Source organism: the organism of the source record quoted next, unplaced genomic scaffold (assembly GCF_019419815.1).
Source record: "Pyrus x bretschneideri cultivar Hongxiangsu unplaced genomic scaffold, Pyrus_bretschneideri_v1 Contig51, whole genome shotgun sequence".
NCBI classification, from domain to species: Eukaryota; Viridiplantae; Streptophyta; class Magnoliopsida; order Rosales; family Rosaceae; genus Pyrus; species Pyrus x bretschneideri.
In genome coordinates this window covers 1,974,390-1,994,622 of record NW_025999789.1, presented here as the reverse complement: position 1 = coordinate 1,994,622, position 20,233 = coordinate 1,974,390, and the positions used below count along the sequence as shown (strand labels likewise).

Here is a 20,233-nt window from a genome sequence, read left to right as displayed (position 1 = left end):
AGGTTGACGATATCTGAGACATATGTAGTCAGGAAATGTAAATAGATTTCGACGAGATATAACTAGCGAATTCGATCAGATTTTTTTTCACAGTTCATCAGGTTCTTACGGTTTAATCTTGGGCAAGTCCACTTATTTGCCTAATATAAAAAGTTGGACTTTGCGTAAAGAGGATTAAGATGGAAGGTTGGCCATGCTTGACTTAGCATGTGTCCTAATAATGCTTTGTCCTAAGACCTACTCCAATGCTTAGAGTAAAATTCAAATTTTAGATTCTAAACTTATCCAAACTTGCTCTAACTCTTGGGGCAAATATAAGTTAAAACTCAAAACTCATTTTTGGGCCAAATTTAGCCCAGGATTAATAGGGCTAGCCCACCACATATGTATATTTTTTTTCAGCATTATATTTATAAATTCAGTGAATCCAACGGTTAAGATCTAATTTGATGAAGTCTAACGATAAAAAAAAAAATCTAACGATTCAAATTTAAATTCAACGGCTAAATTAATTAAAAATATATATATTCTTTTATGTGTTTCATATTTTTTTATAGTATTTCACGAGTTTCATGGTGTCGGTTAAAGATTTTTCAATATTTGTCGGAATCTAAATATTTTTAGATTAAAATGTTCGTAAAATTAAATTAGGATAGTCTACATAATTTTTTCTTTTAAAAAGTTGTTTTAAGAAAAAAAAAAAGCCTAAATTCATTCTTTAATAATCCAGGCCTAAAATTTTAACCCATAAAGGTTAAAGCAAAAAAGTTATTTCAAAGTTAAAACCTAAATTTTCTGAGCTAAAATGAAAGATGGTCTAAAGGGGTGAATGGTGCTTGTAGAAAGCCGGTCTTGGTTTCTTCAGTAAGGCATGTGTTTCGATTGCTTCAACAAACGATCTTCTCAGATGAATTCTTCTCTGTTCTGTTCCTTAAATTCAAAAGAAGTATGACATTTTTCTAATTAAAAGATTGCAGCTAAGTTAATGACATGATCCAAATGATTTTAACCAAAGAATGCAATGTGCAAGCATAAAGGAGCAAGGGCCTTGATGTTGAGCAGTTTTGCTAGTCCCGAAAAAAGAAAAAAAAAAAAAAAAAAACCTTTTTATAGTATTGTGTCAGATAAGAGCTATTAGAAGGAAAGGTAATACAACAATAACAAAACCAACCATTATCCTACTAAGTGATGTCAATTGTCCTAAATCTTAAAACGTCATTACTCTCAGTTTTATACTATGTTTTCCGTTAGCTACAAACTCCTTTGATGGACATCGTTCGGATGGAGATATTTGACAGCTAGCAATAGCCGGACCTGAAAAAAAATGTTTCTCCAGATCTTATTTTTAGGTCTAACTATCTAAACTGGAAGAAGACACATATTTCCTGGATTCAATGCAGCCTGCAGAAAATTTCAAAAAGACGAACATATGCAAGAACATATGCATGGCAAATTGTTACCTTTTCCACCCATGAACCTTTCGTGTAATATTGTAAGGAAGAAACGAAAATAACTTCTGTAGAATTTTCTGACCATCTTTTTCTCAAATTTGTGAAGAACAAGAAACCAGCGCCAAATCTCCTCCCCGATTTTGCTCTATCGCCGATGATCTTCCATTTTTGAGACCACAGCGCATCGTTCTTAGTTCCATGACCGCCTTCGAAGAATCGGAGCGCAAGAGAGTAGCATAAAAGTCCAGTGAAAAGGATTCATGCAGAAACCAGGTGTACTACTCTTAAAGATTAGCTAGACAAGACCTGAAAAAAGGAAGAAAAGAAAAGGTAATGACTGAAAATACTCAAAGACATGCTTTAAATCAAACATAAATGAGGGATCAAAGTATAAAAAGGAGAGAAGATATGAGGCAAAAGCAAAGGGGGGAAATTAGAACTAATTAGTGACTGTTTAGCAAACCTTTTATATTCAAAATTTGTAAAGGCAATATTTGCTTGCATTTTGAGGTTCCATCGATATATTTTATCATCATATGGTTGAGGTGTCACCAATCATATGCCATTCATAGTTTGATTGAGAGTAAAAGATAAGTAATCAAATGGAAGTTAAACTATAAAAGCTCAGATAATGTTAGGGAGAATAATTACTTACACTAACTTTTGTAAATCATATGACGTGTTGTTGATAATTTAATTATTACTTAAGTGTTGATTACATGTTTATTTTCTATTGGTGACACATTATATAATTTAAAATTTTGGTTTACTTAACGCTACTCCTGAAAGCTAGGTACAATTATTCAACTATGTTTTGTTTAATTTTTAATCTATCATCAAAATTACTTAAGAGTTGTTAAGTTTTCTCATAGAAATAATAAATGTGTAGATTATAACAATGGTCCCTTAAGTTTAATTCAATTGGAGCAATGGTTCCTCAACTAAAAATTAATTACCATTGGTCTATTAACTCATTAAAACGTGTAGCTATGGTCCCTCAACTAAAATTCTATTATCATTGGTCCCTTAACTTTAACTCAATTAGAGCAATGATATTTCAACTTTAACCCAACTGTAGCAATGGTCCTTCTAACATAACTTATTTTGACAAAATTCTGATGAAGTTGACGAAAATGACCATAGTTACGCGTTTTGATGAGTTGAGGGACCCTAATTGTAGCAATGATCATTCCAACATAACTTATTTTGACAAAATTGACGAAAAGAAACATATCTACACATTTTGATGAGTTGAGGGATCCATGATAATTGATTTTTAGTTGATGGATCATTGCTCCAATTTAATAAAAATTGAAGAACCATTCCTACAACTTACTCATAATAATCTATTGAAACTAAATTGGTCATTACAAGAACAGATCGATGTGAGTGTAACCACATTGCCTCTAGCACATTTACTTCCCGTTTTATGCATCCAAGCTCGAATGTTTGTTTCACAATGTAGGTCAGTTTAAAATATAATACTAGTATAAAAAATTCGTCAAAACAATATTATTACCTAAAAGTCTCTAATATATATTTTTTCATAGTTTTTATTAAACTCGTGATTATGTTCATGAATTTGTGATTTATAATTGATAAGATGACAAATACACACTCTTCGATGATCAAAAAGACGTGCTTACATTCTAATAATAAAGTATAAATTTGTAAATTACCAGTATATTTATTCGTTGTAATTCTTACTCTAGACAAACTCATGTTATCAAATCCAAAACGGGTTTGGTATTCAATCAAATTTTTTTTTTCAATGTGTCAGAAACGATCTGGTACAGTGAGTGTTATAATATAATCGGTTAAGTTTTTTTAATTATCCAACAAATTATTTTATTGTATTTATGTACTGAACCGTATTTCTGTTACACTAAACAATGGTTTTTACTTGGAAAAGAAAAAGATCTCAACATTACGAATGTGGTTAACCGGCCACTACACCTAACCTCACCAGCATATTTCCCAACCTTTTCGAAAACCCTTATTAGTACACCTGAGAAAAGGGACAAAAAGGGAAATTCACGAGAGCCAATAGGATCCCGCCACGTCGGACTCATGGTAGACATAGTCGTTATTAAATTGCGCTAGAGGGTCGAGCAGGAAAACGAAAAACAGAGAAACACGACTCTCTCTCTCTCCTCTCTCTCTCTCTCTGGCTGGCTATCGCTTTCTCTCTCCTCGGGCGATCCAAAATCTGCTGGGTTAGGGTTTTGAATATCCCCTAATTTCAATCACTGTTGATCTCTTTGAATTCGGTTTCAAGTTTTCTGCTTTTGATCGAGGGCTTTCTTTGATCTTTGTATTCGATTGCTGGCTCTGATTTTAATTCTTGGTTTTTTGGATGAACAGGGGCTTCGTGTTCGATGCGATTCTGAGCTCGGGAAATCGGTTTCAGAGGTTCAATTTCAAGAGTTTTTCTTTTAACAGGGTACGATTTCTGTGTATGTGTATGTATATTTATACATGTGCCTGTTTAGCTGACCAAGTTCGGGTGGTTTTTTGTTGATTTTAGGTGTTTTTGAGGGGTTCTCTGCACATTTGGGATTTGGGATTTTTGTGTTGATTACCCAGTTTTGTTGATTCCAGGTGTTTTTAGGGGTTATCTACAAATTTGCAATTTTGGGTTTTTATGTGCATTATTATTTGAATGATTATTTAGTTCAAATTTGAGAGTCAGGTCAGGTATTGGTTAGTTTGTGAAGTTATTGTAATTGCTAGTTGGGGTTGAATTTGAACTTTGGCACAAATGAAGAGGTCTATCATAATTAGATTTCATTTTTATTTTGTATTTGAATTTATTCTCTTGTATATATTTGCTCGCAGTTCGTTGATAGGTGTTTGTGTGGCTTGACTACTAATACTTGTTGTCACGACGAATGTGCATTCGGGTATTCTAATAAAGATTTTACTTCTGATTTTTAGCTGGTTTTCTGTTTTCTTTAATCTTATTGAATTTGCAAGCATATGTCCTTGTGATACAAATTCAAAAAGAATTTTTACTGGTTTAACATTTTTGGATGTTGTTAATGATGTTCTATGGGATTTCCAGACTGAAATCTAAACGGTTTCTGCTCAAAGATTAGTTGTGTGGAAATTATAAACATAATGCAATACCCTGACTTCACATTCCTTGATATTATGTAACATGGAATTGTATACAGTCTTAACAAGTTGTGCCTTTCCAACAAGAATTTAGTATTTACATTGCTTATAGACAACCAGCATTAAATTATACTGCGAGCATTATTTTAATTATAAATGGTGTTTGGTAAGTTGTTGCATGTGTTTGTTCTTTTGTTGCATGTATAGGGGGCTTGTGAATTTCCGCTTTTACTGAGCTGTCCCCCATTAAATTGTTGGTTTTCAGGTGTTCTCTTTGCAGGTAAACTGAGTAGATGGAGCACGAGGAGACTGGATGTCAAGCTGCCCCTGAAGGTCCTATATTGTGCCTAAACAATTGTGGGTTTTTTGGAAGTGCGGCTACTATGAATATGTGTTCCAAGTGCCACAAGGATATGATGTTGAAACAGGAGCAGGCAAAGCTTGCTGCATCATCCTTTGGAAGCATTGTCAACGGAACATCAAGCACCAATGCAAATGAGCCCGTTGTTGCTGCTTCTCCTGTGGATATTCAATCTCAGACAGTGGTGCCAAAAACTATCAGTTCACAACCATCATTTTCCTTTGGTTCAGGGTCATCTGGTGAGCCAAAGCCAGAGGGCCCGAAACGATGCAGCAGTTGCAACAAGCGGGTTGGATTAACAGGGTTCAATTGTCGGTGTGGTCACCTCTTTTGTGCAGTACATCGTTATTCAGACAAACATGACTGTGCTTACGATTATCGCACTGCTGGACGGGATGCTATTGCTAAAGCCAACCCTGTCGTAAAAGCTGAGAAGCTCGATAAAATCTAAGCCTGGTGCAGTGAAGTTTCATTATCAAAATTGATGCTTGTTTTCATCCACGGGATGGCTTCAGAGTCTGCAGCGGTATCTTAGCACTTGCCCTGTTATAATATTACATCTACTGAGGGAACGCAGTTTAGGCATCTCTGCACTCTGAAGAACTCTCTATTTGTTGTGATTGGAAGAACTTTATGTGTTGCTCCAGTGTCTTTAAGTTGTAGTCTATGCTGGTTTGGTGGACATGGTTCGGGTTGGTCTTCGTAATGTGTCTCGGCGCTGTTTATATCGCATTTGTTACTTCTAGTACATTGTCAGTGGATCTTGTATTGTAAAGTATCGATGTGGTTTCCATGCATAATTCTATTACTCTTCCTTTTTGGTCGATCGGGTTTTCATGCGTGTTCTTAAAGATTTAGTTCTCTATGCTGTTATGATCAATTTTTGAACTCAGACTGTAACTGTTGTCAAAGGAAATAACACTTGGCCGGTAAAAGACGCGGAAAATTTCAGTTTTACTGGCAGTTAACACGGGAAAAGGACTTGTAGCTTGGTCCTTGTATCCGAGGTTTTGTGTTCAACTCTCTCCTCGTATATCATTGTTGTGTGTGATAGTGTGTGTTCATTTTAGTATTAGTAAATTTTTTACCCGATGTGTATGTCACTCCCTCCACGGAGAAATTTTGGGGTTTAGCAACCGGTTCACCTGTTTGTGTGGAACAAGTCCGAATGCGGACCATCTTGCACCCATGGTTGTTGTATACCTTCAACTGATGGTAATGTTCATTATCCTATCTATCATCGTTTGATGAGTTTAAAATTTGAAATTTAGGTTGTTCACTCTACAAATCTTAAAATTTAAACTCATGTGATAGTAATAAATAAGATGGCGAGTAAAAATATTCCCTTGTACGTGGTATTGTGTTTATACCTTCAGCATCGATTTGTTTGTCATTGGGTGTGCTGATAAAGGAGGGAATTGGATTCCATCTGGATCCACTTTGTAGGGATCCTAGGAATCCGGACATCTTAACCATTCATTGTGTATCGTACAATCAGAAATTATTTAATTTTTTATTAAAATTAAACACAAATAATATCTGACGAAAACTAACACGTGATCTACAATGAACGGCTAGAATGTGAGAATTTCTAAGATCCCACAAAATATATCCGCAGAGAATCCCCTTTCATAAAGGAGAATATATTAGTTCCCTGACAAAAAGGACAAAAGAGGAAATTAGTGCCAATTGAGGTAAGACCTCCCGCCAATAGAAAACCGCCACGTTGACATCATAATAGAAATGGTCGTTATTAAAATGCACGAGAGCGTCGCACAGGAAAATAGTGAAACGCGACTCTCTCTTTCTTGCTGGCCCTCGATTTCTCTCCCCTCGGGCGATCCAAAATCTGCTAGGGTTAGGGTTTTGAAAATCCCCTAATTTCAATTACTGCTTGATTTGTGTATTTGGTTTCAGTTTTTTCGACCCTTCGTATTCGATTGCCGACTCTGATGTTAATTCTTGGTTTTTTTAGGTGAACAGGGGCTCCGTGTTCGATGCGATTCTGAGCTCGGGAATCGGTTTCAGACGTGCAATTTCAAGAGATTTTCTTTTAACAGGGTAGGGTTTGTGTGTATGTATATGGATTTGTATATTGTGCTTGTATAGCTGACCAAAGTTAGGTTTTTTTTTTTATTGATTTTAAGTGTTTTCAGGGGTTCTCTGCAAATTTGCAATTTGGGATGTATGTATATGTATATGTATATGATACGACAATAAAAATATATATTTAAATCATATTTTAACTCTAAATATCCAAATTCAAGTTCATTTGATTTGTTAGAGAAAAAAAGTTGGAAATCTAATCTCTTTATCTGCAAAAGAAGAAGTGTGATAGTTAATTCACTATTCCAATTAGAGGCAAGCACGTCGTTTTCATCAACTTTCAACTAAAGCTCTGTTTTGTATTAATTTCTCATCTTAATTTCTCATTTCAAAGTGTAAAGGTATCTAAAAGCTGGATACTTGTTTCCCAAATGTGGGATACGTGTATCCATAAAGTTAAATCCGTATCCTTTTACCATGATATATATTGTATGCAATGAAGTATCGGATACAGGATACGCGCAACTGAAGTATCCGTGCTTCATAGGTGCTTGTATGGCTGACCAAGTTTGGGTTTTTGTTGATTTAGGTTTCCAAGGGGTTCTTTGCAAATTTGCATTTTGGGATTTTATGTTGATTACCCAGTTTTTGTTGATTCGGTGTTTTTAGGGGAAATCTGCAAATTATTAATTTGGGGTTTTTGTGTGGATTATTTATTTGGATGATTAGTCAAAATTTGAGAGTCAAAGGTCAGGTTTTGGGTAGTTTGTGAAGTTATTGTAATTGCTAGTGGTGAGAAATCTGAGGTTGAATTTGAACTTTGGGTTTCAGGTGTTCTCTTTGCAGGTAAGTTGAAAAGATGGAGCACGAGGAGACTGGATGTCAATCTGCCCCTGAAGGTCCTATTTTGTGCGTAAACAATTGTGGGTTTTTTGGAAGTGCGGCTACTATGAATATGTGCTCCAAGTGTCACAAGGACATGGTCTTGAAACAGGAGCAGGCGAAGCTTGCTGCATCATCCTTTGGAAGCATTGTCAACAGAACATCAAGCATCAACGCAAATGAGCATGTTGCTTCTGTGGATGTTCAACCCCATCCAATGGAGCCAAAAACTCTCTCTTCGCAGCCATCCTTTTCCTTGGGTTCAGGGTCATCTGGTGAGCCAAAGCCAGAGGACCCGAAACGTTGCAACACTTGCAACAAGCGGGTTGGATTAACAGGGTTCAATTGTCGGTGTGGCCACCTCTTTTGTGCAGTACATCGTTATTCAGACAAACATGACTGCTCTTACGATTATCTCACTGCTGGACAGGATGCTATTGCGAAAGCTAACCCTGTCGTAAAAGCTGAGAAGCTTGGTAAAATCTAAGTGTGATGCAGTGAAGTTTGATTTTCGAAATTGATGCTTGTTTTCATCCATGAGACAGCTTCAGAGTCTGCAGCGGTATCTTAGCACTTGCCCTTTTGTAATATTAGATCTACTGGGGAAGGTAAGGCCAGTTAGGCATCTCTGCACTCTGTAGAACTCAGTATTTGTTGCGATTGGGAGAAGCTTATGTGTTGCTCCAGTGTCTTTAAGTTGTATCTATGCCGGTTTGGTGGACATGGTTCGGGTTAATCTTCGTAATGTGTCTATGCGCTGTTCATATCGCACTTGTTTCTTCTAGTACATTGTCAGTGGATCTTGTATTGTAAAGTATTGATGTGGCTTTCATGCATGTATCTATTTACGATCGATTTTTGATCATTTTTGGCCGATTGGGTCTTCGTGCATGTTCTTAAAGATCTAGTTTTCTATATGATTATGATCAATTTTTGAACTCGAAATGTAACTGTTGTCAAAGGAAGGAAGAACATTAAGACGGTAGAAGACGTGGAAAATAGCAGTTTTATTGGCGGAAAATGGCAGTTAACGCGTGAAAGAGACTCGTAGCTCTGTCCTTGCACCCGAGGTTTTGTGTTCAACCATCCCCTCTTTTCATATAACTGTGAGCTAATTCAAAAACGATAAGATTTTTTCACCTCAACAGGGTAAAACTAGATAACTTTTGAATGGTAAATAATGAACAAGAGAGATTGGGTAAATCATCAAACACAAGAACAAAACTACAAAAACTACATGTAAAGTGATGCAGAACTGAAGTTCACAACAAATACTTTACGGTATCAAAATTTCGACCGACAGAGATTCGAGGTTAAATTGTCCACGGCTCCACTTTCCGTCTTCAATTATTTTCTACTATGAAAGGGTTCACAAGCCCATGATCTAGCACTACAAAATCCGATTCAAGTTAGAAAGAAATCCCTTTAGATTCAGCTTCGAGATACTTGCATATCTTCTCCATAACCTCTCTACCCTTGGCACTGTTCTGCACAAACTTCTCCGCGCAGCGTTGTTCAACCTTTTCTGCCATTGATGCCAATGCTGATAAAGGCTTGATTCGAATGCTAGTCTCCTGTCGGCATAATGTCCAGCCATTTGGGTTCTCAGGGTGGGGATCATACCTGATCTTCTCCTCCACCTCTATAAACTTTTCGAGGCTAATATTATTGGTGGTGAGTTGCATTGATCGTGCTTGCGCATCCACAACTGTTGACTCAATGCAGTGGCAGACATCCTGGCGAACAATTTTGTGAAGAAACCATGGTCCTGGCGCATGGACAGTGATAGCACGTGTGGTGTAAAGCTTTCCTGTGCTGGGATCAAGCTTGTGGTTCAGAGTGTCAACTTCAAGGATATGTGATAGTGTGCGTTTGTTTTCAGCATCTGCAAATTTTTTCCATGATGCGGAAGTCACCCGCTCCCATGGGTGCTTGTATGAGTACTCTTGTGCGTATGCCTTCACCATTGCCTTTGTTTGTCACTTCGTGTGCTGATAAAAGATCATCATAGTAGTTTAGAAAAAAGAGTAAGATCATACAATGTGTTAAACTTCTCAAACATCATGATACATACTAGAAAATTTCAGTTGACTGCAATCAATTTGACTATTGACAATTTCTAATCAATGACAATTCGGGAGGGTAAATGAAACCTGTAGATACGACGAGTATTCAGACCACAATCGAATATGATCATTCCACACGGGAACCTAAATAAGATATCAATCATGCAGTTGGGAAACACCAATCAAAGGTAGGCAGAGACTACAATACGGCAGTGCTCTTAATTTGGCAAGGTTCGAATTACTTTGTACCATGTGGTCTGCCTACCCAATACAAAAGTAGGTACCATATAACTACAATGACCTATTTATGCTTGATGTTCAATTTTACAGTGACAGAGAACAATACTACATAGATATGCATCAAGGAGGAATGTCAAATACGGATGCAAAATTTGATGCTGCATTTCTTCTAGAAAACTATAAGAATCGAAGGAATTGAAGGAAGTAAAACAGACTTATGATCCTGTGAAGAACACAAGACACACCAAAACTGACGGTTGTAACAGAATTTTGAATATCGGCATCATATGCAATATACTAGCAAGCTGAAAAACTAAACGAATCAGGTACTATTCTTGCACCGTCGTCCTACTTTTAACATAACACCACGCTGGCTATATTCGTTGTGTAAGCAAGGTGAACATCCCATAAAACCCAATACTATCTCACCCACAAATCAAGTTTCTCCATAGCCAAAAAAGTGATCCTAATCTTAAACTCCTACAAACAAACAGAGAAACGGGCAGAATTTAGAAAACCCAAAACTGGGTCTTAGAAAGGCTTATTAATTCTCAAGCAACAACATTTAGCTCCTAACGAATTCAGTAACACTAACCCTAATTTCAAAATTCCTCCACCCTTTGTGATATTGAAACACAAAATTGAATCTCACAACAAATAAAGACATCCAATTCTTTTCACCACATGTCAACAAATCACATTTGCCAAAAACAAAAAAAAAAACACACAAATCCCAGATGTAACTACAAACCCAGATTTTTTTTTTTTTTTTTATCCAAATTCAGAAGCAATTCACAAATGGGTCCTCCAAAATCAGAAATCTATGAACTTTATCCACAGCAGTATCAGCTAAAAACACAAAACCTCCAATCCCTAGCAAATCAAGAACAGGGCCAATACAAACTAGTAAATAAAAAAATTCATCAACTTTTATCATCTAAATCCTTAATCCCGATTTGGGTTCGAATTCACGGGGAAAAAATACATAAATCCAGCAAAAAAAAAAGTACCCAGATGAAAAAACAAGAAATAAAAGGATGAATTACATACAAAGCTTAGCGGAGACCTTACCTTAACAGAGAAATCAATGAAAGTCTAATGACAATATTAAAAAAAATATATTTATAAAACTTGGAAGAAGCGATTGATGGAGCGCTTTTCTTGTGCTTGTACAAATTGCCCTCCTTAAGTTGATGGCTCTTCTATTTCTTGGGCAGGTGGTTAATGGAGGCACTGGTATTTCGCAATCCCGCTTTAAAATTGTCTTTTCTCTATTTATTTAATTTATTTTATTATGTTGGGACCTTGATGCTTGCTTGAGGCTCAATTCATTGAAAGAGAAGGACCCGAAGACCCTTTGGAAATGGGATACCCACTTATGCTCATAAGTGTTTCTATTAGGAGCAAATCGTACCTTCTAATAAAAAATAAAAAAAAAAGCGTCTATAAGCATTTTAAGTTTTGTTTGTCAAACATTACCTCAAAAGTGTTATGAGTGATCTATTATTTTAAAATCACTTCTAAAAATGTCACTAATCTGCTGTGATATACATGTTAGTTTTTTATAATGAAATATTGATATATAATAGATAATATGTCTATATTCTAACAGCAACCAAAATGTGTTAACATGTTATTGATAAATTTCGACAATTTCAATGTATGTGCAGAAATATGAATGTGTGTACGTTTCTGCATGGAGAATTTATGCTTTTATGTGTATTGATATTCTACTCCACAACAACAATCCTTTCCAAAAATAGTTTAAAATTTATCTACGTTTATGACGTAGATTAAATCAAACCAAGAAGAAAACCCCGTTATTCCTTAATTAGTAACCTAATAAAGCACACCTTTGCAAATAAATCAAAAGATCGAAAAATTCTTCCATGTTACGTAACAGTAAATGCTACGAGGATTGAATGATTTGAATTGATTAGGGTTATTGCTTTTATTGTGGTTCTAAATCATCTAATGCTCGTAGTATTTAATGTACGTAGCATGGAAGTGGAACCCAAAAGATTGCATAACACAAAAGATTGGAATGTTAGCAACACAGTCAGTCTTTTGTTATACCACTGGGTGGTGCCAACGACAAACCACCAAACTACAAACTGTACGACCTAACACTTACATATCGAGAAAACACGATCTGAATGTTAATGTTTCCGAGACTTCGATCTGAATGATCTGCCAAAATAGCAGGATCTACAACACGAAGCTGTCCTTTGCAAATACAAAGGTGGTGTGGTACTCCAACGGAAGAATTCAAGCCCAACCTCCAGACAACGTTTCTGCATCTGGACAAAACTACTCATATTATCTGATGCAGATTTAACATTTCCGTCGACTGCTACGTGAAGGAATCTAAATCGGGCACACAGATAGTCTCTGGGAGATGGAAGTGGTTGATGGCAAAACTAGCATTAACAAGTGTCTTGCATTTGAAAAGAGCTACAACGAATCGAATGGCTGGTTCCAGGTTGTCTTTGGTGGATTCGTTTGTGCAACGGAGAAGTTGGACACATTTTTGTGATCAATGAAATTGTAAAGGCACAACTCTCTCTCTCTCTCTCTCTCTCTCTCTCTGCTTTTTGTGCTCTTGAAGAGGTGCCTTTAGTACATTTTAGATAGTGGTTTCAGAGATGGAAGTGGATGGCTGTAATGCGAGCAAAAGAAGGATCTATCTCTAAAATACACGGCTTGAATAATATAATATGGAGTGAGATTTACATGGTAATTTTAGATCTCATGTTAAGACGAAGAGAAATGTTGAAGGACTCTCTCAAAAGTGAACTCTCAATGAAAACTCCCTCATATTTTTGGCACAATGTTTTATAGTGTTGGTAAGGGAATTGATGTTAAGATGTGAGGTAACAGAAAATCCATGGAGAATCCCACTTTAGAGGTAGCATTTCCATAATATGGATAATAAGTGATAATGGTGTGGCTTATATATACGGTTTAGCAAAATTCACTTTACATATTCAACGTTCTTGCAAATCTCACTTTCGTATATACCACACTTTCATGCTCTATATCCCTGGCCCCATGATTAAGCATTTGCTTTCTGGCTTCCTAAGCAGCCCCATAGGCTACACAATTCTGCATACTTTCATTTGGCTCTGTCTCATCAAACCAATCCTTCAACATATTTTTGACCGTTGGGATTTGACTGCCACATATGGTTTATCCGTCTTCTAAGATTTTCAGAATGAGGTTGTGTATGAACTCTAGAGGATTCAAGTTTACATCGAAAGAAATTTCTGCCATTGTTTGGTATAATAGGCTCCACTCATGTAAAACTTCGTAAGAAAAACCCAATAAACTATTGGTAAAGATATGATAGATCCGCAAACATAAACAACAGCCCACTGGCAAAAACGTAGAAGATATGATAATGATGTGGCTGATATATACGGTTTAGTGAAATTCACCTTACATATTCAACATGCCTTTAAATCTCACTTTCTTATATATCACACACTCATGCTCCTTTCTTATATATCACACACTCATGCTCCTCTATCCCTCTCCATGGTCTCTGGCTTCTAAGCAGCCCCATAGTCCCATAGGCTACACAATTTTACATCCTTTCATTTGGCTCCATCTCAGCAAACCCATCCTTCAACATCTTTTGATTGTCAGGATTCGACTGCCACCACCTAGCATGATAACCTCATCGACCGCTTTACTTTCCAGCTTTTCATCATTGACAACTCACAGTTTAATGCTCTAAGCCCCTTGTTCACCTCTCTTTAGAATTGAATCCTTTTTATTCCTCTTTTTAATCTCTAGCATAAAGCGGTTCACGATTTTCTAATAAAATTACAATCATTTGAAACAAGAATATAGCACTGAAAAATCCTGCATATGCAAGTTACAAAACCGAAACAAAATGTCCTTACTTTCTACCTCTCATCTACACTAGCTACTTTTCATTTGTACTTTTCAATGTCCAATGCACTCACCTTCAAACTATCTCCTCCAAGATCGAAAAGTAGAGTTTTATACGGCTCACTATCTTGCCCGCTTTGCAAACTGCTGTAGCGGTTGCAAATTCTTCCATTTTGGTTGTGCTACATCAACGAATGGATCCATTCTAATTAGCTTCCTCCTCCCTGTCCAGAGTTGTCGTCTTCTTTAATAGGCGTTTGAACGTGCCAGGGATGGTTTTCCGTCGTCCAAGATTTTTAGAATGCGTTTGTGTAAGGACTCTAGAGTATTTGAGTTTACATTGAATGAAATTTAGGTCACTATTTGGTATAATGGGCTCCGCTCAGGTAAAACATGCTAATAAAAACCCACAAATTTCTGGTAAAGTTATGATATATCGGCCAACAGAAACAACAACCCACTGGCAAAAACATGGAAGAAAAAAGAATATTCATTCTCAACTTAGTTTCCTCCAATATCTCAAATTCTTCAAACAAATCAAACCAAGAATTTCTCCCTTAACCTTATCAAATTCTTACATTTTCTCTCATAGAAAAAAAAAAAAAAATCTCTGTCTTGATTTTCAGTAACTGTAAAATTTAGACTAGCTTTTTACGTAGCATTTCATGCCAATTATCATACTCATGATTGAAGAATGATAAATAAGTTCACTCATTTTACATGGTCACAGGTCACTTGTAATTCAGTTTATAACCAATTTAATGTGCATACCTTGCTGTTGAAGAATAAGTTTAATTTTCCTTTCCCAATAGATTTAGATACGAAAAAAAAAAATGTTCAAGAAATTAAATTTACCTATTACCATACGCCTTGTTATTGTTATTGAAGCATATAATGTAGCTAATAATGTATTAGCAGAAAACTCTATAAAATCTAATTTTGATTTCAGGATTGGAAAGGGATGTATATATTGAGCTAAAAGTAGTCGATTTGAAAAAACTCCCATGATCTGACAGAGTCTCTCTCTAGGCTCTAGCCACAAGTAATTTTATTGATTATTTATTTTTATATCATCAATAGGGGAGAAATTTTGGAGTCCAGCAAGCCGTCCGTGTGGAGAAATTTTGGAGTCCGGCAAGCGGTCCGTGTTCAATGATTTGTCATGTTAATTCCTGCTTGTTGTTTGATTAGCGCCTTTTAGAATCATGATGATTATACAAGTGGTAGAGCTCAACATCTTCACAACCTCCCGTAGTTTCTGATCTGAAATTGAAACGATAGCTTGAAGGCTTTTTTTTTTTTTTTTTTTTTCCTAATGAAAATAATAAAGACCTTTTCTTTTTAGCTGAACCAAGAACAATAAACACCTTAAAAACTTACCATTTTTTTTTTCTTAAATGATGAAATTAATAAAATCACCTCAGAAATAAAATTAATTGCATATTCAACATTATATCAATTTTGGTTATTGTACACAATCACAATACTTGTACATAAAAGTTCACCAAACACTACAACATTGCTTATTTTTCTAAAATCATTTTGATTAATATAGTTTAGCAAACACTTAACTATTTTATTTCACAATTGTTTATAATCACAACAGGGCATAGGGCATAAGTTGTTTTAAAGCAAAACAATACCAAACTAACCTTAATATTATTGAGGTTCTAATATAAAACCAATTGCAATACGAGCATACCAACTGCATGCTTATAAGTCCCGTACAATATTTCAGTTTATCTCCCACATGATGTAGGACTTTTACATCACATCCTCACATCCATAGCCCTGACAAATTTTTTAGCCTCATATACGTGGATACATGTGGCCGTTTGGCTTCACGTGTAAGAAAATCCACTTTAATATGATTGAAAGAGTTAATAGACCGCCTGAAACCAAAAGTCACTAGACAAAGTAGCCGAACTTCTTATAATACTTGCATTTGAAAGGTTATCATATACGTGTATTACAATACTTGCATTTGAAACAAGTTGGAAATTCAATTGGAAATAATGTCCATACGGTAACACAAGTAGAATTACATCAGCAGCTGTGCTAAAGATCTTATGCACACAAAATTTAGGGTTTCAACCTTCACCCATATTCTACTGATCCTACCATGTTTTACCACAACGGGATTAATTTATGGTCAGAGTTCAATGTAAAGATCAAATAAAAAACAGCAGCAAAATACTAGAACAAAATAAAAGGTCCTCCCGGTCCATAGTGTAGGCATTGAAAATCAGCTCCTGTTACTTCAGAATCACCCAAAAAAAAAGGGGTAGTAAACTGTTCCTATCCATCCTCAAGTCCCCCCGATCACAAATTACTAATCTCCCCCACGGCAAGACAAGATTACTAATCTCCCCATACAGTATCTCAGTATCCGAGCCTCAGTCATTCCACATTGTAAAAATACCCATACCCTCCTCCATTAGGCATATCATAATCAACCTTCACAAGTGCAAGCTCTTCTGCTGAACCCACTCCATTGTTCGCTGTTGAATTTGAAGCCAACCCAATTCCAATATTCCCTAAATACCCTCCAGCACTATAGCTCCCACTAGAGCTCCCATTGTTGTGATCCATCACGCCAGAAGAAGAACCCATGTCCATAAGACCTTGAAGCAAAGCTGGGTGTGTACTCTGAAGTCCATAACTGTTATAGAATTGCTGGGTAGGATGGTATTGCTGCTGGGCCTGGTGCAACTGAAGCTGGGTTTGAATGTAATTTTGGTATGAAGAGGGGTCATGATGGTGGGTGTACTGAGAAATGTCATGGTTTTGGAGAGTTAGTAGAGGCTGGGATTGTACATTTTGATCAAAGGTTGACTGAGGCTGCAACAAGGAGTACGCTTGAAAATTACGACTGGCTGAGGTTGATGAACTGGCGGCTCCTGCAGCCGCATACTGAAAGGTGGAGCCGAGAGCTATCATTTCTTCACGTTTTCTGGAAGATTCCAGTGCTTGAGCCTCTTTGAGACGCTTTGCTGCCCCTCCTCCTATGGGGAGAGTATTGCTCTCCAAAATGCTCTTCACGTCGTATCGACTCATGTCGAAGTTGGTTACGGCGTTTAGGCCTCGGAATTTTATTGCTGCTATGTCGTAAGCTTCGGCTGCCTCCTCCTCAGTACCTATGTAGAGTTCAATCAATCAAAGTCACATAAATGTGACGAAGAATGATGTTACATGCACCACATTTACTTCAACTAAGTGTCATACACCAAAGAAGCATTACTAATTTATAAAAGTAAAAGAAAAATTACCTATAAAAAATGAGGTTACTAATTTATTTAAGTGGTTTTGCATGAATCCCACATAATTTTATTTATTTTTAATGGGAATATTTATGTGTGTATATAGTGAGTTGTATATTTGTGATATATACAATGCAATAATTGCATTGTATGCATGGGGTAAGAAACATACTGAAAGTTCCCAAGTACAGATCTTTGTTTCCGGCAACTCTGCCAATCCTTGCTTGCCATCGTCCGTGTTGGTGATGCCTGAACAAAGATTTTGTTTTGTAGAATGAGAAATAGAGAAAGAGAGACATGGAGACAAAGCGTGCCTAGCTAGCTAGTTTAGTACCTTGTAACTCCACGATACATGGACGCTCCCCTAGAAAAGCCACTGCTTTTCCTGAAAGTTTAATTAAATGGAAAGAAAAGTTAACACCTTTTAGTGCAAGAAACAAATTCTTGAAACAGAAAAAGGTATGAATTACGAGATGGGAAATATATCTGTTCTATTTCGTTTACCTTCTAATGGCTGCCACAAATTCTTGTCTTGTCATGTTCTTCATCTCCTCCACCTCCTTCTCATAGTTACTGATCTGCAGCAATAGTACAACACTACTTAAAAAGCCATATAGAATATAAACACAACTCTCGTTATCTTTCCCTTATTTTATTTTGGACACATTGTCAAGCCTTTAATTCGTTTTTTCGCATAAATTAACTTACTGGAAAATTTGTAGTAGTAGATGTTCCCCAATACTTTAGTGCAGCTAAGTCATAAGCCCTAGCTGCTTTCTCTTCTTTGTCATACCCACCTGTTTAAAATAATTGAAAAGAACAAGAAGAAAAGAAAGAACATTGCTTTCACATCAAAAAAGTTCAAAACCATCAGCTTCTAGAATTCAGCATGGTAAATAACAAATTGTAGCTAGTTAGAATTGGTACTTACCCAAGTAGACTGGAAAAACCATGCCCGAAACAACAATGACCGTGATGAAGATCAAGAAATTGATGATCAGTGAGACATTTGAGGTAAAAAGATAAAACCCTAGCTGTAGGAGAATAAGGCATAAATACCTTGACGGCCCTTCCTGGATTGTCCTTCCCTTCTGCAACTATTATCCCAAAGATGAGCTTCATACCTTCCTGTCCACCTATGCCTGTTTTATATATATATATATATTTACATATGCAAAATAATTTATGTTAATGTATCAAGAAAAGAAATGTTATCTTGGTCACCTGGTAACAAGGAATGCATGGTCACTTATTTTCAGATTTGATATCAAGAGTTGAAGATAAAATAGATAAATTTGATATCAAGGGTTGAAGATGTATATATGTATTTTGATGTTGTAATCTGAGCTCTTGATATAAAGTTCAAGAGTGAGTGATAACGAATCCTCGATCACCTGTGACCATGAAAACAAGACTACAAGATCTGAGTGTGTCCAAATTGGATGTAAAAATTGACCTTGTTACACCACGATAAATAGATGTTCTTTGTCCAAATGTGTCCAAAGTCCTCCTTGGGGGAGCTTCCACAGTGGTAATGCTGGTATTGTCGGTGCTGGTTTCACAGGCTGAAGAACCCTTGCCACTTCCCATTGAGAGAGTCAACGATTGGAGGCTGTTGGATTTTTCTTGGAAATCAAAGTTGCTAGAATTGTCTACAACGGTGTTTTGTACAGAAACTATGTTGTTGCTCGGGAATAAGTAGTTGGAGACAGAATCATTGGCCTGAATATCGTTGAAGGCTACAAGATCTGAGTGGTTCTCGGATTTGCTCACGCCAAGAAAATCAGCCACCTTTGGAACTTCGTCGCTTCCTTGAGTATTAATCAAATTCCACTCTACAAAATCACAAAGTGTATTAAAGAGAGAAGAGAGATAGAGAGAAGGAAAAGGAAAAAAAACCTACAAAAAAAAAAATATGCATGGAAAGAAAGAAGAATTACCTTGGTTTTGGAAAGGGTTGTCCATGGTATCACTTCCTAACCCTAGAGAGAACTGATGAGAATGAGAAGGGTGGAGTTGTGATGGCAAGGAAGAATTAGGAGGAGAAAGAGGAAAGGAAAGCCAGTTGTTTGAATTCATTGACCCCATTTTTCTTTGATTGAACTCTTCTCCAAGAACTCAAAAACCTCTCCTGCACAAGGAAATAAAAATGTTAAGACATTATTCAAAGAAACCCAAAAAAAGAACTATTGGTGTCCGCAAGCTAGAGAGGAGAAGAAGTGATGATATATTAGATGTTTACCCAGGTGACTATATAGCTAGGGTTTGGAAGAGTGGTGAAGCAGCAAATCTCTCTCTCTCTCTCTCTACCCCTCTCTAGATTTTATGTATAGAGAAGAAGGTAGTTTTGAGAACATGAGAGAAGAGGGGAGGAGACTGAAAAGAAAAAATCTACGAATTAGCATAAACTAGGTAGCTAGGGTTGCTATAGTCTTACTCTATGTGTCAAACAATGACAAAAAATTAAATAATATTATATAAAAATGTGTTTGTCACCCCTTTGACAGTGGTCCTTTTAGGCTGCTCTAACGCTGACTGATCTGACTCTTAACACCATATTCCAACATTTCAGAATCAAGTATTACCACAATAATTATATAAAAAAAATATGTTTCTAATTATATAAAATTAGTGTTTGCTATCTCAATCACCATAAACTAAATTAAAGAGACACGAGTGTCACACTAAACTACAAGCCGGGCTCCAAATCAGTCTTTGTACTGAGACAAACCCTAAATTCCAATTTGGAAAAGTCCAACCAACCCTCTCTCTCTCTCTCTCTCTCTCTCTCTCTCTCTCTACCCACTAGGGTTTATTGGAACTCTCGACCTCGTTAAGTGCAACAAATGACTCCCGAAAGCCCAGCATTCCCACACTCTGCAAATCATCTCCCACTCTCAAACTCTACGTAAA

The 20,233-nt window shown here is 36.5% G+C and overlaps 4 protein-coding genes across 6 annotated transcripts; 2 read left to right on the top strand and 2 right to left on the bottom strand.

The window, feature by feature from the left end:
- The first annotated feature begins 3,608 nt into the window (after positions 1-3,608).
- On the top strand, positions 3,609-5,753 carry LOC103967850 (zinc finger A20 and AN1 domain-containing stress-associated protein 8-like). Its single transcript, XM_009381166.3, has 3 exons — positions 3,609-3,667; positions 3,816-3,894; positions 4,834-5,753. Exon 3 carries the CDS (start codon positions 4,862-4,864, stop codon positions 5,378-5,380), a length of 519 nt encoding a protein of 172 aa, XP_009379441.1. The 5' UTR covers positions 3,609-3,667; positions 3,816-3,894; positions 4,834-4,861; the 3' UTR covers positions 5,381-5,753.
- LOC103967852 (zinc finger A20 and AN1 domain-containing stress-associated protein 8-like) lies at positions 3,820-8,722 on the top strand. Of its 2 annotated transcripts, XM_009381168.2 has the most exons (3): positions 6,633-6,786; positions 6,905-6,990; positions 7,807-8,722. In XM_009381168.2, exon 3 carries the CDS (start codon positions 7,835-7,837, stop codon positions 8,342-8,344), a length of 510 nt encoding a protein of 169 aa, XP_009379443.2. In that variant the 5' UTR covers positions 6,633-6,786; positions 6,905-6,990; positions 7,807-7,834; the 3' UTR covers positions 8,345-8,722. The 2 variants fall into 2 exon arrangements, with proteins under 2 accessions (XP_048426081.1, XP_009379443.2); XM_048570124.1 differs by lacking the exons at positions 6,633-6,786; positions 6,905-6,990 and adding an exon at positions 3,820-3,894.
- Positions 8,723-9,051: 329 nt separating this feature from the next.
- Positions 9,052-11,514, bottom strand: LOC103964886 (protein slowmo homolog). 2 transcript variants are annotated; one of them, XM_048570123.1, is made up of 2 exons: positions 9,932-11,514; positions 9,052-9,848 (listed from the first exon to the last, which is right to left on the bottom strand). In XM_048570123.1, the coding sequence occupies exon 2, from the start codon at positions 9,822-9,824 to the stop codon at positions 9,267-9,269; it is 558 nt and encodes a 185-aa protein (XP_048426080.1). In that variant the 5' UTR covers positions 9,825-9,848; positions 9,932-11,514; the 3' UTR covers positions 9,052-9,266. The 2 variants fall into 2 exon arrangements, with proteins under 2 accessions (XP_048426080.1, XP_048426079.1); XM_048570122.1 differs by having other exon boundaries at positions 11,235-11,513.
- A 4,841-nt stretch (positions 11,515-16,355) lies between these two features.
- On the bottom strand, positions 16,356-19,498 carry LOC103967847 (AP2-like ethylene-responsive transcription factor PLT2). Its single transcript, XM_018652472.2, has 9 exons — positions 19,261-19,498; positions 18,777-19,155; positions 18,380-18,462; positions 18,252-18,260; positions 18,029-18,117; positions 17,825-17,898; positions 17,655-17,705; positions 17,493-17,569; positions 16,356-17,197 (listed from the first exon to the last, which is right to left on the bottom strand). Exons 1-9 carry the CDS (start codon positions 19,406-19,408, stop codon positions 16,461-16,463), a joined length of 1,647 nt encoding a protein of 548 aa, XP_018507988.2. The 5' UTR covers positions 19,409-19,498; the 3' UTR covers positions 16,356-16,460.
- Positions 19,499-20,233: the final 735 nt, after the last annotated feature.